Source organism: Leptodactylus fuscus, chromosome 1 (genome assembly GCF_031893055.1).
Source record: "Leptodactylus fuscus isolate aLepFus1 chromosome 1, aLepFus1.hap2, whole genome shotgun sequence".
Taxonomy (NCBI): Eukaryota; Metazoa; Chordata; class Amphibia; order Anura; family Leptodactylidae; genus Leptodactylus; species Leptodactylus fuscus.
The window spans coordinates 14001919-14021293 of NC_134265.1; the positions used below are offsets into that span (position 1 = coordinate 14001919).

Here is a 19375-nt window from a genome sequence, read left to right on the forward strand (position 1 = left end):
ACAACTACGACGTCTGTGTAAAAAATGTGGATTCACCATCCTAAACCTACACTACACAAATCTACATCTTACACTTTGAGATGGCGTCATATTGCCCTTTGTATGATATAAGAAAAGACACAATCCAGGAGCCGACAACACTAAGAAGTATTGACTATTTAATGTTTTTAAAGAACCTTTCCCCATCTTCAACTCTTTACATCCTTCAATATGTGCTCCTGCAATATCTGCGGTTAATTTTACCTCCCAATATGTTAATTAGTACCCCTACTTCCAGGTGGGCAGTCCTGGGTTGGAGCAGTCTAGGACCGCCCACCTAACAGTAGAGGGCATAATTATGCTAACAACGAAGATAACTCGGGGCTGGCGTGGGCTAGAGAAAAAATTCTAATGTATATAGTTTTCACATATTTTAATACTTTAACAAGAACCCCACCTGATAATAAAACCACCTTACAGTCGGTTTGTGTGGTGCTACTCCTTGCATGAATTTCATAGGCCAATGAATGTATTCTTGTTTATATCTTATCACATTTTATACTCATATTTCATGTATCATATGTACAAATGTTTATTTATACAATTTTGCTGAGTGATATTAATGTTGTGCGCAGACGAACTATTTCATTATAATGTGTGATGAATAAACATGGCCGTTTTATTCATGAAGAATCGAGGCTGGACCAAATTTGTTTAAAGATAACTAGAACCCTCTCATTTTTACATCGCCAACTTGATCTCTTCCTCACATACCCACCATTACCATTTACAACCGCTTTTTCTCTCGGGCCTGTAGTTTATATCCCTGTTGATAAATTTTACTACTTCTGCTGTTCAAAGATTCTATTTCTATTTGGGGCACAATTGGTCAGACACCGACAGTTCTAAAGAGGTTTACTGGTCCCGTCATCAGATCTTGGTATGTAAGTCATCTGTAGAGAGAAGCAGCTGTGGTCCAAAGTCAAAGCTTGACCTTTGTTTGGGTATCCCAGCAAAACCATGGATTTTATAATTGTACAATGCACACCTGAAAGTTTTCAACTATACTTGTGCCCTTAAAGTTGCCTTCCACCCTTCAGTAAACTTAAGGGCCATAGTGTTTTGTTTGTTTTGGCTCTAATTTGAATAACTCCTTTTCTATCCCTTGTGTCAAGCTTTGACTCTTGACCTCAGCTGTTCCTGTCAGCAGATATTTTGCCAGTCTTTGCATAATGATATGTGATCTCAGAACCAGTAGACATTCACACACCCATCAACTTGGGTCACAGACACACAATAATCCTTTGACCTTTTGAAACTCTGTTACATCCTTAAACCAAATAAGGGGATTTTTGCGTACTCACCTGTAAAATCCTTTTCTCGTTGTTTCACTGGGGGACACAGCACCTTGGGTATAGACCTGGTCACTAGGAGGTGGACAATAGGAAACGAAGGCAGTTGGCTCCGCCTACACAGGCTATACCCTCTCACTGGTAGCACACTCAGGCAGTTTTGTAGCACAGCAGTAGGAGAGAGTCCCAAATGAAAAAATTAGACATGGACTTCCAAAACCTAAACTCATGAAGGAGAAAAAAAAACAAAAACACAACCCTGTGCAAAAAACAATACGGGTGAGACCTGTGTCCCCCAGTGAAACAATGATAAAAGGATTTTACAGGTGAGTACACAAAAATCCCCTTTTCTCGCCTATTTCACTGGGGGACACAGCACCTTGCGATGTCCAAAAGCAGTCCCAGAGGGAGCGAACAGACAACCTTGCGAACAATCAGCGCACCGCTGCCTGCAGAACCTCTCGACCTAAACTGGCATCGGCAGAAGACACAGAGTGAATCTGATAAAATGTAGTAAAGTTGTGAACTGAAGCCCAGGTGGCAGCTTTGCAGACCTGGGAAACGGAAGCCTGATGCCTGACAGCCCAGGAAGCACCAACAGCCCTGGTAGAGTGAGCTGTCACCCGTAAAGGCGGATCCCTACCCTTAGGGATTTGGTCTGTCATCAAGGAAGCCTATCTTCTGCTTCACACCAACGGACATAAGACTTCCAGGTGCGATAGTATATTTTCGCTGATTGAGGCTTCCTGGCCCTGAGCATAGTTTGAATAAAAGGCTCAGAAAAACCCCAGTGCCTCAGAACCTCGGTTTCAACAGCCACGCCGTTAAATGCAGCTGACGTAAGGAAGGGTGGAATAGAGGCCCTTGAGAAAGCAGATCCCTTTGTAGAGAAAGAGGCCAGGGAGCGTCTGCTACCAGAGCCATGAGGTCTGCGTACCACGCTCGTTGAGGCCAATCTGGAGCCACCAGGATTGCAGAGACTCCCTCGACCTTCTTGAGAGCCCGAGGGAGAAAAGGAAGTGGGGGAAACAGATACAGGAACTGAAACCCCAACCAGGGACTCACAAGCGTCGGCCGCGATCGCCTGGGGATCCCTGGATCTGGATACGTACAGGGGAACCTTGTGGTTCAGCTGCGAGGCGAAGAGATCGACCTCCAGACAGCCCCACCTGGTGCATAGCTGGCAAGAAATCTCCTGCTGAGGAAGTCTGTGTCCCAATTGTCCACTCCTGGAATGTGGACTGCTGAGAGAGCAGGAACTTGAAGCTCTGCCCACCTCAGAGATTGGGAGACTTCCAGAAAAGCTGCCCGGCTCCTGGTTCCGCCTTGATGGTTTAGATAAGCCATGGCTGTGGAATTGTCCGACTGAACCCGGACCGGCCTGCCCCGGAGGAGGGGGGGGGGTCCAATGGCACAGAGAAGATTTCCTGCTGTGAAATCCAGAGCCCTGTATGTGGGCATCTAAGCAGTTTTTAACACTGTCATCACTTACAGCTGTGGCTAGCTCCTGGGGTAGGCTATTCCACAGTCCTTACAGTATATACCCAGAAACAGGAGTAGGCTATTCCACAGTCCTTACAGTATATAATAGATCCTGGAGTAGGCTATTCCACAGTCCTTACAGTATATAACCAGATGGCCCTTAATTCCAACAGATTGATCCGGAGCGAGGTTTCCTATGGAGACCACCGGCCCTGAACGGTCCGGGCCCCGAACACCGCTCTCAAGCCAGAGAGGCTGGCATCGGTGGTGACAACCTGCCAGTGGATGGGAAGAAACGACCTCCCCAGGACAAACCCTGGGGAGGAGAGCCACCGACGAAACCCGAGACGGACCTGAGGGGATAGAAGGATTTGGCGGTCCAGACTGAACTGGCATCGGTCCCAATGTGCCAAAATCACCAGCTGAAGAGGCCTCGAGTAGAACTGGGCAAAGGGGACAGCTTTGAAAGAAGAGACCATCAGACCCAGGACTTGCATTCAGAACCGGATAGTACATGGAGATCTCCTCTGTAGACGTGACACACTGGACCGAAGCCTCTGAATTTTGGATTCCGGAAGCAGCACCCTGCCTTGACGGGTATAACTCATCCCCAGAAACTCCATGCGCTGAGATGGCACCAGACAAGACTTTTCCATGTTGATGAGCCAGTCATACCGCTGAAGAAGATACATGGTGATCTGTTAGAAGCCGCGGCCGCCTGTGTAACCTCCCTGGCTAGACCCATAAGGAAGGTAGGAAAAAAGGGGACCCAGGGAGCTAGGACACACACCTCCACTCCCCCACACCCAGTATGACCCAAGGGACCCGGGGAAGACAGAGAAAGCAGGGGGGAAGAAGGGAAGAAAGAATACTTACCCCTGCCCTTTAATACTTACCGGTCCGGCGTCTTCAGGTGCCACAGTCTCACCCCCTCAGTGATATCTCGCACCAAAGGTGGAGTCACCGGAATCCAACTGCCGATGCAGCAACAGGGGACTGGGTGACTGAGCGGCGCTCTGTACTATAGCGCTTGCGCCCGCAATGGGGTATGACTAGTGTAGCATATACACTGACAACCCCCTGCCCCTGAAAGAGAAATGAAAAATAAAAACGATGCAAGACAGAAAGACCTGACTCAAGTCGTGACAGCCTCCTACGACACTAGGAAAAAACCTGCCTGAGTGTGCTACCAGTGAGAGGGTATAGTCTGTGTGGGCGGAGCCAACGGCCTTCGTTTCCTAGTGTCCGCCTCCTAGTGACCAGGTCTATACCCAAGGTGCTGTGTCCCCCAGTGAAATAGGCGAGAAACACAGATTTTTAAAACAGCACAAATAATAAAGTTGATTAACAGAGATATAAGCCATGAGCCTGAGAATAAAAGGTGAGTTACCAGTTGTCATGTTGGCAGCTCATAGCCGCTGTCAACCTGCTTCTTATAGGGATCATGGCCGCTGGCTTACTTAAAGTCCCCACTTTAATACCTTTTTCCTGCTGTGCACATGATGTCCTCCAGGCTGACACAGCATCCCATTGGGGCACATGCACCGACCTTTTCCTGTTCTTACGGGACCAACTAAACTGTCCCAGCCTTTGGATACATAAGGTGCCCTCACACTCAGCTGGATAATATACAAATGCTCCTAGTCCAGTAGTGTTCTTTGCAGTTTCACTGCTGATCCCACCTTGTTATCAGACCTCGTCTCTGCTGTTTATTTTAACCTCGCCTGTCTACCCTGGACTAATCTCCAAACTGACCTCTGGTGCTCCACATAGAAATCTATTGGCTTGCTTTTTCAACAGCTACTAACATGTAAACCCTCCAAAAAATGTGAACTAGCTGTTTTCATTCTGAGAAAACCAGAACCTTGTATGTGGGCATCGAAGCAGTTTTTGACGCTGTCATCACTTACAGCTGTGGCCAGATCCTGGGATAGGCTATTCCACAGTCCTTACAGTATATAACCAGCTCCTGGGATAGGCTATTCCACAGTCCTTAGAGTAAATAACCAGCTCCTGGAGTAGGCTATTCCACAGTCCTTACAGTATATAACCAGCTCCTGGAGTAGGCTATTCCACAGTCCTTACAGTAAATATCCAGCTCCTGGAGTAGGCTATTCCACAGTCCTTACAGTATATAACCAGCTCCTAGGGTAGGCTATTCCACAGTCCTTACAGTATATAACCAGCTCCTGGAGTAGGCTATTCCACAGTCCTTACAGTATATAACCAGCTCCTGGAGTAGGCTATTCCACAGTCCTTACAGTATATAACCAGCTCCTAGAGTAGGCTATTCCACAGACTCAAAGTCCTTACAGTGAAGAAGCCTTATCGTCCTTGAATATTAGACCTTATTTTCTCAAGATGGAGCATCCCTTTGTGTTTTGACAGAAATTTACATGGTAGAACTTTTCCCCGTATTTCTTGTATGGGCCATTTATATATTTATACAGGTTTATCATATCTCTCCTTAGGGCTCGTTCACATCTGCGTTGTTCGGTCCTTATTGCAGGTTTCCGTTTCCTGCATAAAACAGATGCAGGAGACGGAAGCCTGCAGGAGACTTTCTCACCCATTCATTTGAATGGGTGAGAAAGCTGTCCGGCCGTGCGCGGCAGTGAGCGTTTTGCGCTCTCCGCCGCGAAACCGGGTTTTATAATCCGGACACAGAGTCGGACATGCACTACTCTGTGTCCGGATAAAAAAATCCGGTTTCGCGGCGGAGAGCCTAAAACGCTCACCGCCGCGCACAGCCGGACCCGGTCTATGGTTTCCGTCTTCTGGCATGCAGAAGACGAAAACCATAGTACGGAGACCCTGAACGCAGGTGTGAACCCAGCGTTAAAGGAGTTAAATATGTGAGAAAATGTATTTAATCTCTCCTTATAACTAAGGTCCTCCTTATCAGCTTTGTGGCTCTCTGGTGTTAAAGAGTGATTCGTTTTGGGTCAAACAAGTTTGGTACAAACCACACCTTAAATTGGCCTAAAACATAGCGTCAGGACTCCTAGAAACTATCTATAATACATAGTGTATGACACTGTCAGGACTCCTAGGACTATATATCTATAATACATATTGTATGACACTGTCAGGACTCCTAGGACTATATATATCTATAATACATAGTGTATGACACTGTCAGGACTCCTAGGATTATATATCTATAATACATATTGTATGACACTGTCAGGGCTCCTAGGACTATATATATCTATAATACATAGTGTATGACGCTGTCAGGACTCCTAGGACAATATATATCTATAATACATATTGTATGACACTGTCAGGACTCCTAGGACTATATATATCTATAATACATAGTGTATGACACTGTCAGGACTCCTAGGACTATATATCTATAATACATAGTGTATGACACTGTCAGGGCTCCTAGGACTATATATCTATAATACTTAGTGTAGAACACTTTTAGGCTCCGTTCACAAGTATAATGAAGTGAATGGGAACTGTTTTGAGCGCTCACACTCTGACACGTGTATACGTGTCTGAATGCGCGCAGGTTAACTCCATGTGAACGGAGCCTTAGGACTTCTATCTATCTAATTTCTAGTTCTAGTTTCTCATTAGCACAATGGTGGGCGCTCCATCAATGGAAATCTTCAAGCGGAATCTGGATAAACATATAGCTGGGATGATTTAGGAAAACCTGCACTCGCAGGGGGTTGGACCCGATGGCCCTTGAGGTCCCTTCCAACTCTACCATGAAATGAAATGAAATTTCTCGCTCTCTTAGGCAAACACAGCTGAAGTTATGCTAATGTAATAGTGACATTATTATACTGTATGATCTCCTCAGACTCCTGGGTATAATAGGTGGAGGCCCAGAGAAAATAAATAAAGAAAAAAAATAAACAATAGTCATACATTCCATGTTGATGAGCTAGCCAAACCGCTGAAGAAGATACATGGTGATCTGTTAGAAGCCGCAGCCGCCTGTGTAACCTCCCTGGCTAGACCCATAAGGAAGGTAGGAAAAAAGGGGACCCAGGGAGCTAGGACACACACCTCCACTCCCCCACACCCAGTATAACCCAAGGGACCCGGGGAAGACAGAGAAAGCAGGGGGGAAGAGGGGAAGAAAGAATACTTACCCCTGCCCTTTAATACTTACCGGTCCGGCGTCTTCAGGTGCCACAGACTCACCCCCTCAGTGATATCTCGCACCAAAGGTGGGGTCACCGGAATCCAACTGCCGATGCAGCAACAGGGGACTGGGTGACTGAGGGACACTCTGTACTATAGTGGATAACACTGTCTGGACTACTAATCTATAATACATAGTGTATGACACTGTCAGGGCTCCTAGGACTATATATCTATAATACATAGTGTAGAACACTTTTAGGCTCCGTTCACAAGTATATTGAAGTGAATGGGAACTGTTTTGAGCGCTCACACTCTGACACGTGTATACGTGTCTGAATGCGTGCACGTTAACTCCGTGTGAACGGAGCCTTAGGACTTCTATCTATCCAATTTCTCGCTCTTAGGCAAACACAGCTGAAGTTATGCTAATGTAATAGTGACATTATTATACTGTATGATCTCCTCAGACGCCTGGGTATAATAGGTGGAGGCCCAGAGAAAATAAATAAAGAAAAAAAATAAACAATAGTCATACTGACTCATGACACTCAATGTGTCCATGTTACTGCGGCCTCGGCGTTGACTCAGTCACAAGAGCGCCAGGTGTCACCAGGAGAGGGTCGGACGCTGTGAGGAGGCCCAAAGTGGTGATGGAAGGTATGAATGTTTTTTTTTTCACTTCCCCTGGGCCTCCACCTGTTATACTGTGGGTCTGAAGATCTCACAGATGTACATTTGTTCAGATTCATTAAAAAACACAGAACAATTTGGAATATTCCGGTCGATCCAATCTCTGAGACACCCCCTAATATCTCCATCCAAACATCAACCGCACACACCACATACCTGTACAGCAGCTGTGTGACCACAGGACCTATGATGATGTCATAGTCATGTGATCAGTCATGTGTGGGAGGAGTCAGTGATGTCTGTTACCAGTGACTGTTGTGCTGATGTGTGCAAGGATGGATGGATATAGCAGAGCCGTCTGTGTGTGACGTGTATGTAGTGGAGCTGTCTGTGTGTGACGTGTATGTAGCGGAGCCGTCTGTGTGTGACGTGTACAGTCATGGCCAAAAGTTTTGAGAATGACACAAATCTTATATTTTCACATGATCTGCTGCCCTCTGGTTTTTATGTGTGTTTGTCAGATGTTTTTATCACATACAGAAATATAATTGCAATCATATTATGAGTAACAAAATCTTATATTGACAGTTAGAATGAGTTAATGCAGCAAGTCAATATTTGCAGTGTTGGCCCTTCTTCTTCAGGACCTCTGCAATTCTCCCTGGCATGCTCTCAATCAACTTCTGGACCAAATCCTGACTGATAGCAGTCCAGTCTTGCACAATCAATGCTTGCATTTTGTCAGAATTTGTAGGTTTTTGTTTGTCCACCCGTCTCTAGATGATTGACCACAAGTTCTCCATGGGATTAAGATCTGGGGAGTTTCCAAGCCATGGACCCAAAATCTCTATGTTTTGTTCCCTGAGCCATTTAGTTATCACCTTTGCTTTATGGCAAGGTGCTCCATCATGCTGGAAAAGGCATTGTTGATCGGCAAACTGCTCTTGGACGGTTGGGAGAAGTTGGAGGACATTCTGGTACCATTCTTTATTCATGGCTGTGTTTTTAGGCAAGACTGTGAGAGAGCCGATTCCCTTGGCTGAGAAGCAACCCCACACATGAATGGTTTCAGGATGCTTTACAGTTGGCATGAGGCAAGACTGGTGGTAGCACTCACCTCGTCTTCTCCGAATAAGCTGTTTTCCAGATGTCCCAAACAATCGAAAAGGGGATTCATCAGAGAAAATGACTTTACCCCAGTCCTCAGCAGTCCACTCCCTGTACCTTTTGCAGTATATCAGTCTGTCCCCGATGTTTTTTCTGGAGAGAAGTGGCTTCTTCGCTGCCCTCCTTGAGACCAGGCCTTGCTCCAAGAGTCTCCACCTCACAGTGCATGCAGATGCATTCACACCTGCCTGCTGCCATTCCTGAGCAAGCTCTGCACTGCTGGTAGCCCGATCCCGCAGCTGAAACACTTTTAAGAGACGGTCCTGGCGCTTGCTGGTCTTTCTTGGGTGCCCTGGAGCCTTTTTGCCAACAATGGAACCTCTCTCCTTGAAGTTCTTGATGATGTGATAGATTGTTGACATGAGGTGCAATCTTTCTAGCTGCGATAGTCTTCCCTGTTAGGCCATTTTTGTGCAGTGCAATGATGACTGCACGTGTTTCTTTAGAGATAACTATGGTTAACAGAAGAGAAACAATGATGCCAAGCACCAGCCTCCTTTTAAAGTGTCCAGTGGTGTCATTCTTACTTAATCATGACAGATTGATCTCCAGCCCTGTCCTCATCAACACCCACACCTGTGTTAATGGAGCAATCACTGAAACGATGTTAGCTGGTCCTTTTAAAGCAGGGCTGCAATGATGTTGAAATGTGTTTTGGGGGATAAAGGCAAATATTGAATTTGCAAGTAATTGCTGTTAAGCTGATCACTCTTTATAACATTCTGGAGTATATGCAAATTGCCATTAGGAAAACTGAAGCAGTAGACTTTGTAAAAATTAATATTTGTATCATTCTCAAAACTTTTGGCCATGACTGTATGTAGCAGAGCCGTATGTGTGTGACATGTATGTAGCGGAGCCATATGTGTGTAACTTGTATGTAGCGGAGCAGACTGTGTTTGATGTGTTTGTAGCAGAGCCATCTGTGTGTAACGTGTATGTAGCAGAGCCGTATGTGTTTGACGTGTATGTAGCAGAACCGTGTGTGTGTGACGTGTATGTAGCGGAGCCGTCTGTGTGTGACGTGTATGTAGCGGAGCCGTCTGTGTGTGACGTGTATGTAGCAGAGCCGTATGTGTTTGACGTGTATGTAGCAGAACCGTGTGTGTGTGACGTGTATGTAGCGGAGCCGTCTGTGTGTGACGTGTATGTAGCGGAGCCGTCTGTGTGTGACGTGTATGTAGTGGAGCCGTCTGTGTGTGACGTGTATGTAGTGGAGCCGTCTGTGTGTGACGTGTATGTAGTAGGGCTGTGTGTGTGTGACGTCCGTATGTGACCACATGACAGGGCAGAGATCGGCTGCCTGAAGGAAGATATAAACATTAGAGATGAGCGAACACTGTTCGATCAGCCGATCTGAACAGCACGCTCCCATAGAAATGAATGGAAGCACCTGGCACGCAGACTTTTTTTTTTTTTTTTAAATGTAGATAGTGAGCCCCACATAGAGCTCACAATGTACATGTTTCCCTATCAGTATGTCTTTTTTGGAATATGGGATGGAAATCCATGAAAACACGGGGAGAACATACAAACTCCTTGCAGATGGCTTTTTGCCCTTGGTGGGATTTGAATACCAGGACCCAGCGCTGCAAGGCTGCAGTGCTAACCGCTGAGCCACCGTGTGGCCCTGGTAAGCAGACTTTGCCGGCGGCCGGCCGCTTAACCCCCCGCGTGTCGGCCGCTTCCATTCATTTCTATGGGAGCGTGCTGTGAGCGTGCTGTTCGGAACAGTGTTCGCTCATCTCTAATAAACATCACTGGCTGCAAATATCCCACAGGCCATTGTCTTCTCTATTAGATCATGTATGTAGTGTGAATGTGATTCATCACATGTATTATGTAGCGTGTAACCAGGAGAACACAGCAGAGGAAATTTTTACTAATTTTAGGAAAAGTTTAGGGGAGGAAAATGCCCCAATTAAAGTGCATGACAAGTTGGCGGTGACAATGTCACTGATCACCTCCAGGAGGCAGCACTGGAATATGCGCAGATGTGCGATGCGCAAAAGACACGTGAGAAAGAGTCTTGACTCGCGGTTTGACAAATCCTTCCAGGACAGCGATTGTAAAAAAGGTTACGGCCTCTGGCAGCGATATGGACGCTGACATTGGTGATTCTGAGGACCCAGGGTGAAGCTAGAACCTCTTAGGAGAGCAAATGATGGCTGACCTGGTCCTTCTACAGATGTTCTGTCCCCGAATGAAGGTGTAACTAATAGTGGCCGTGTGACTCTCCTACCTTCGTATCCAAGCAGTGGAGCAGACCGGACCGGCAGGAGCTCAGGATAGATGGATTCAAACGTAGACACGATGATATGATGAACCAACGTGGGTTTATTTGACCCAAGAACAGCAACAAGCGATCACACGATACTGCAATAGCCTTGGTAGTCGTGGTATTGATACCGTCCTGCTGGTGTCTTTCTTGAGGCTAACTGCTGGTCAAAAACTGATGTCTTCACAAGCCCAAGTATAAGCAAGTCCTGTCACACGGCTATGAAGCGCTAAAATGGCTGCAGGGAGTGACATGGACCAGACGAAGCGTTAGAAAGAGGAATGATCACGGCATGGATTGGCTTCTACTCACTGCTGCTGGCTGCTCTCTGATTGGCTGGCTGCAATGCTCTGTCTGATTGGCTGGTGTCAGTGCTCTGTGATTGGCTCCCTTCCAACCCTTCCCACTTTCATTTTTGTACGAAGGAAAGTTTGAAGTTTGGCTTATGGCCTGGCGTTGTAAGAAGTAAGTGTGATCCTCTGCCATTATATACTGTGTGCACATGCATGTATCTCATCCCCTGCCATTATATACTGTGTGCACATGCATGTATCTCATCCCCTGCCATTATATACTGTGTGCACATGCATGTATCTCATCCTCTGCCATTATATACTGTGTTCGCATGCATGTATCTCTTCCTCTGCCATTATATACTGTCTGCGCATGCATGTATCTCATCCTCTGCCATTATATACTGTCTGTGCATGCATGTATCTCATCCTCTGCCATTATATACTGTGTGCACATGCATGTATCTCATCCTCTGCCATTATATACTGTGTGCGCATGCATGTATCTCATCCTCTGCCATTATATACTGTCTGCGCATGCATGTATCTCATCCTCTGCCATTATATACTGTCTGCGCATGCATGTATCTCATCCTCTGCCATTATATACTGTCTGCGCATGCATGTATCTCATCCTCTGCCATTATATACTGTCTGCGCATGCATGTATCTCATCCTCTGCCATTATATACTGTCTGCGCATGCATGTATCTCATCCTCTGCCATTATATACTGTCTGCGCATGCATGTATCTCATCCTCTGCCATTATATACTGTCTGCGCATGCATGTATCTCATCCTCTGCCATTATATACTGTCTGCGCATGCATGTATCTCATCCTCTGCCATTATATACTGTCTGCACATGCATGTATCTCATCCTCTGCCATTATATACTGTGTGCACATGCATGTATCTCATCCTCTGCCATTATATACTGTGTGCACATGCATGTATCTCATCCACCGCCATTATATACTGTGTGCACATGCATGTATCTCATCCTCTGACATATTATACTGTGTGCAGATGCGTATATGTGTATAGGGAGATATTTGACATTCAGTTGTCCAATTTCATGCTTTTTATTCTTTTTTTCACAGAATTTTTTTTTTTTTTGCTGGAAAGAGAAGGAGCAAAAATCTGCTAAGCAAGCGTTTGTGCAAACCACTGGAGCAAAACACATTAAAGTTCCTGGATCCTCAGATTGCCTACGTTATTACTATACTTGCAAGAGAAGTGGACATTTTCATTCGGAGAGCACTGGAAAAAGAACCATGAAGTCCCAAGGTTCTTGCAAAATTCGGACTTTTGGGTATATTCACGCAGATTTTTGTGCAGGCGGATTTTGACGCGGATCCCTCCTCAAAATCCACCTGCAAAACTGCCTCCCTTTTATCTAATCCTCTGCGTTTGGCGTCGTGCACTCCTATTCCCTGGCCCCCACTATTTAGGCCTAACATGGTTACGCCATATACTATTTAGTGATGGGCTTATATATAATTTTGCTACTTAATACATCTACAAGTTGACCACTATACACTTATTTTATCTGATGTTTATAAAGGTTTGTTCCACTACTAGCGATGAGCTTATGGTCATCATTAGTATCACAGTCTGGATAGGATTGATTTGGTTACCTACTTCAATTTCACTTTTGCACTTGTTGCTACCTTCATCTTGTCAGCATTGTTAAGAGTATTTTAGGAATTCTTTGATGTGGTTAACAACTTGGTTCTTTTACATTATACTATTTGATTTCTAGATCATAGAGAGGCATTGGTGTGAATAGGATCAGTTGTTGTGCACTCCGCCGTATTTGGTACAGTATCCTGTACAGTTGTGTATGTCCTTGCATATATATATATATATATGTATGTTAATCAATTTTGTAGGATCTAATAAAAATATTTTTTGTAAATTTTTCATAATTGTACGTGGTTATTATGTTGAGTGTCATACTTACCCCCTTCCTTTTTTTCGGTGCTATTATTTATGATTCATTAGACCCACTAGGCAAGTAGAAATTTAATATACCGTATATACTCTAGTATAAACCGAGTTTTTCAGCACAGTTTTTGTGCTGAAAAAGTCCGCCTCGGCTCATACTCGAGTCAGGGCGGGCGGCTGCTGGAATTTCAAACTGCACAAGTACTTATGATACTTCAGCTAGCAGGCCCGGCACGCAGCCTACGCTCTCTTGCTCTCCAGACACCGCCCCCACCCCCTCCATCACATCTCTGGCCTGCACCCCGTGTGTATCTGTGCACTGCTAGCAGAAGTACCATAAGTCCTGCATGTTCGACTTTGTATCTGGTTAAAAAAAGAAAAAAAAGTTTTGCGGCGGAGAGCAGAAGACGCTCACCGGCGGACACTTCAAAAGCCATGAATGGGTTTGAAAACTGCCTGCCGGTTTCCGTCTCGGGCAGGAAACGGAAACCTGCATAACTGAGATCGGGCGCTGGTGTGAACCCTGCCCTCAAAGTGTAAAATTACTGTGAAATACATACACATTAGGTATCGTGTCTGAAAGTTCCCGGTCTACTGAATATAGGGTATCTGCAGTGCTCCTCTTCTGGCGGGAAGGGGGTGCATAGGAGCACTGCAGATACGCTATATTCAGCCAGGCTTAATTCCAAGTGGGGGAAAAAAATACCCAGTCCTCAAGCTCAGGGAAGGGGCAGACAGACAACCAAAACACCCCCTCTCCTTTCCCAGCAACTACTGCACCGGGTCCCAACAGTTTTACTTCATCACTTCAACTAGACTTGGGTTTTATTGATAAAGTAAATAGGTAAGTATAACACTGTCGGTTATACAGTGTAAGCAACGATCTAAGATCTGTATATCAAGAATTATAAACTTTAAAATGTTATTTCATTATATTAATCATTCTTACAAGTTGGATAAAAGACCATTTTTATTTCAAGAAAACATACAAATGCTTCGGAACAAATAAGAGGAATCACAATTTAGACACTAGAAACAAAATTAAGTAAACACGACCTGTACAAGAAGCAGCCAGCAAAAAATGAGGGGCTTCAACATCTCCAAAATCAATCCCAGCCTAAGAGGTCTAACAGGTAGGAATGCTTGTAGTGGAGCTTTTACGTTTATAGATGCTAGATTGCTAAAAAGTCAGATTTTTATTTCATAAAACAGTTTAAAACATTCAAGTATTCAACTTCAAAATTACTCTTCAGCATATAAATGATGATCATTTTCTGCATGAACCTCCATGATATCTTGGTCAGGATTTTGAAGTAGTAGCAGAATATTTTCTTTTTGGGCAGCAGTTGGTTTTGTTAACCCAAAAGTAAGGTCACTCGGGTTTTCGTTTTTTGATAGATTTGTAACGTAACTGCCGTAAAATATTTTTGTTTGCAGGCTCCTTCGAGGTACTGTCTTTCATTGGAAAATGACTTTCCTCTAATTTCTCACATGATGACAGCCATTTGGTCAAGATTTGGTTGATTTCTTCACCTGATTCTTCACTTACTTTGTTGCCTTCAATCAATGTTACTGCAGTCTTTAGTTTAGCTAAGATTGCACTTTTATCATAATTTGCTGATCGAATGGAATTGAAATATTCAATATTTTGAAAGAGATTCTTTGCCTCATTCTCATTTACTGGGTTATCTATAGGAACATGGCTTCCCGATGCACATGGTTGGTCTAATTTTTCTGAAGTCATTGCCAGCAAAAAAAAAAAAAAAAATCTGTGAAAAAAAAGAATAAAAAGCATGAAATTGGACAACTGAATGTCAAATATCTCCCTATACACATATACGCATCTACACACAGTATAATATGTCAGAAGATGAGATACATGCATGTGCAGACAGTATATAATGGCAGGGGATGAGATACATGCATGCGCACACAGTATATAATGGCGGTGGATGAGATACATGCATGTGCACACAGTATATAATGGCAGAGGATGAGATACATGCATGTGCAGACAGTATATAATGGCAGAGGATGAGATACATGCATGTGCAGACAGTATATAATGGCAGGGGATGAGATACATGCATGTGCACACAGTATATAATGGCGGTGGATGAGATACATGCATGTGCAGACAGTATATAATGGCAGAGGATGAGATACATGCATGTGCAGACAGTATATAATGGCAGAGGATGAGATACATGCATGTGCAGACAGTATATAATGGCAGAGGATGAGATACATGCATGTGCAGACAGTATATAATGGCAGAGGATGAGATACATGCATGTGCAGACAGTATATAATGGCAGGGGATGAGATACATGCATGCGCACACAGTATATAATGGCAGAGGATGAGATACATGCATGTGCAAACAGTATATAATGGCGGTGGATGAGATACATGCATGCGCAGACAGTATATAATGGCAGGGGATGAGATACATGCATGTGCAAACAGTATATAATGGCGGTGGATGAGATACATGCATGCGCAGACAGTATATAATGGCAGAGGATGAGATACATGCATGTGCAGACAGTATATAATGGCGGTGGATGAGATACATGCATGTGCACACAGTATATAATGGCAGAGGATGAGATACATGCATGTGCAGACAGTATATAATGGCAGGGGATGAGATACATGCATGTGCAGACAGTATATAATGGCAGAGGATGAGATACATGCATGTGCAGACAGTATATAATGGCAGGGGATGAGATACATGCATGTGCAGACAGTATATAATGGCAGGGGATGAGATACATGCATGTGCAGACAGTATATAATGGCAGGGGATGAGATACATGCATGCGCAGACAGTATATAATGGCAGAGGATGAGATACATGCATGTGCAGACAGTATATAATGGCAGAGGATGAGATACATGCATGTGCACACAGTATATAATGGCGGTGGATGAGATACATGCATGTGCAGACAGTATATAATGGCAGGGGATGAGATACATGCATGCGCACACAGTATATAATGGCGGTGGATGAGATACATGCATGTGCACACAGTATATAATGGCAGAGGATGAGATACATGCATGTGCAGACAGTATATAATGGCAGAGGATGAGATACATGCATGCGCACACAGTATATAATGGCGGTGGATGAGATACATGCATGTGCAGACAGTATATAATGGCAGAGGATGAGATACATGCATGTGCAGACAGTATATAATGGCAGAGGATGAGATACATGCATGAGCACACAGTATATAATGGCGGTGGATGAGATACATGCATGTGCAGACAGTATATAATGGCAGAGGATGAGATACATGCATGTGCAGACAGTATATAATGGCAGAGGATGAGATACATGCATGTGCAAACAGTATATAATGGCAGGGGATGAGATACATGCATGCGCAGACAGTATATAATGGCAGAGGATGAGATACATGCATGTGCACACAGTATATAATGGCAGGGGGTGAGATACATGCATGTGCACACAGTATATAATGGCAGAGGATGAGATACATGCATGTGCAGACAGTATATAATGGCAGAGGATGAGATACATGCATGTGCAGACAGTATATAATGGCAGAGGATGAGATACATGCATGTGCACACAGTATATAATGGCAGAGGATGAGATACATGCATGCGCACACAGTATATAATGGCAGAGGATGAGATACATGCATGTGCAGACAGTATATAATGGCAGAGGATGAGATACATGCATGTGCAGACAGTATATAATGGCAGAGGATGAGATACATGCATGTGCACACAGTATATAATGGCAGAGGATGAGATACATGCATGCGCAGACAGTATATAATGGCAGAGGATGAGATACATGCATGCGCAGACAGTATATAATGGCAGAGGATGAGATACATGCATGTGCACACAGTATATAATGGCAGAGGATGAGATACATGCATGTGCACACAGTATATAATGGCAGAAGATCACACCCAGAGAGGAAAAACTTTATTAACAAGAACAAGGGCGTGCAGCATGCAAATTCTGGCCAGCAGATGGCAGCAACAACAATGCATTGTAATAACATGAGAAGGAATTAGTAATACAGGACATTTAAAGAGGACCTTTCACCACTTTTGGGCACATGCAGTGTTATATACTGCCAGAAAGCCGACAGTGCGCTGAGTTCAGCGCACTGTCGGCTTTCCCGATCTGTGCCCGGTGTAAAGAGATTACGGTGCCGGTACCGTAGTGCTCTATGGTCAGAAGGGTGTTTCTGACCATTAGCCAGAGACGTCCTTCCATTAGCCAGAGACGTCCTTCTGCCTCGCGGCACCTATCGCGCTGTGCTGTGGAGCGGGGAGGAACGCCCCCTCCCTCTGCTCACACAGCTCGTCCATAGACGAGCATTATCAGGAGGGGGAGGGGGCGTTCCTCCCCACTCCACAGTACAGCGCGATAGGCGCCGCGAGACAGAAGGACGTCTCTGGCTAATGGAAGGACGTCTCTGGCTAATGGTCAGAAACACCCTTCTGACCATAGAGCACTACGGTACCGGGACTGTAAGCTCTTTACACCAGGCACAGATCGGGAAAGCCGACAGTGCGCTGAAATCAGCGCACTGTCGGCTTTCTGGCAGTATATAGAACTGCCTGTGCCCAAAAGTGGTGAAAGGTCCTCTTTAACTAATAAGTATGAGGAGAACGGCACAACAGAGGTGAACCAGTGAGAGAAAGGCCGAAGAATCCGAAGAAACCGGATTTTTTTTATCCGAACACAGAGTAATGCATGTCCGACTCTGTGTCCGGATTATAAAACCCGGTTTCGCGGCGGAGAGCCTAAAACGCTCACCGCCGCTCACGGCCGGATATCTCTCTCACCCATTCAAATGAATGGGTGAGAGAGACTCCTGCAGGTTTCCGTATCCTGCCTCTGTTTTAGGCAGGAAACGGAAACCTGAACTACGGAGTTCACAACGCAGATGTGAACGAGCCCTTAGATGTCCAATAGGTTCTTATTTATAGATAAAACATTTCCCACATGCTGGACATAAATATGGCTTCTCTCCTGTGTGAGTTCTTTCATGTGTCACCAGATTTATTTTTCGTGTAAAACACTCCCCACATTCTGAGTATGACAATGGCTTCTCTCTGGTGTGAATTTTCCAATGACTAGCAAGTATTGATTTCTCTGTAAAACACTTGCCACATTCTGAACATGAATATGGCTTCTCCCCTGTATGAATTATTGATGTACAACCAGATTTGATTTGTGAGTGAAACATTTGCCACATTCTGAGCATGAATATGGCTTCTCTCCTGTGTGAGTTCTTTCATGTATCACCAGATTTATTTTTTGAGTAAAACACTTCCAACATTCTGAGAATGAAAATGGCTTCTCTCCTGTGTGAGTTCTCTGATGTCTAACAAGCGCTGCCTTCACGAAAAAAAAAACATTTCCACAGTCTAAACATGAATATGGCTTCTCCCCTGTATGAATTCGTTGATGTACAACCAGATTTGATATGTGAGTAAAACATTCGCCACATTCTGAGCATGAATATGGCTTCTCTCTTGTGTGAGTTCTTTCATGTGTCATCAGACCTATTTTTTGTGTAAAACACTTCCCACATTCTAAGCATGAAAATGGCTTCTCTCCTGTGTGAATTCTCTGATGTTCATCAAGGTTTGATTTCTTCACAAAATATTTCCCACATTCTGAACATGAAAATGTATTTCTGTTTGCGTGGGTTCTTTGATGTTTCTTTCTGTGACTTTTATTTTTTGTAGACGTTTGTGATGAATCAGAGGATTGCAGGACTTTCCATCCTTGATGGGACAATCAGGAATATTCTCTTATATAGAAGATACTGAGAGGATTCCATATTGTAGGAACGTTAATGGAGAGAAGATGAGACAATGTAATAAATACAGAATATTACAGGTAAATATCAGACAATTCCTGGAGATAATAAGAGAAGATATGTCAGGAGATATCACGCTGTAGTTGAATACATTTATAGACTCCAGAAGTTCAGGCTCTGTAATTAGAGGTCACAATTGATGTTCTGTATTAGTTTTCTACTTAGTTCACCATATTTTGGCCATTAGTCTAAAGGGTAAACATGGCCACATCCTAGACTAGTCTTATTATACCCC

The 19375-nt window shown here is 44.4% G+C and overlaps 1 protein-coding gene across 1 annotated transcript in view; it reads right to left on the reverse strand.

Annotated features, from left to right (window-relative positions):
• LOC142195595 (uncharacterized) overlaps window positions 1-19375 on the reverse strand; it is a 704678-nt gene that overhangs the window by 235183 nt on the left and 450120 nt on the right. Inside the window, 1 exon segment of the mRNA XM_075265539.1 lies at window positions 18470-18948. Coding sequence (XP_075121640.1) covers window positions 18470-18948 — 479 coding nt within the window.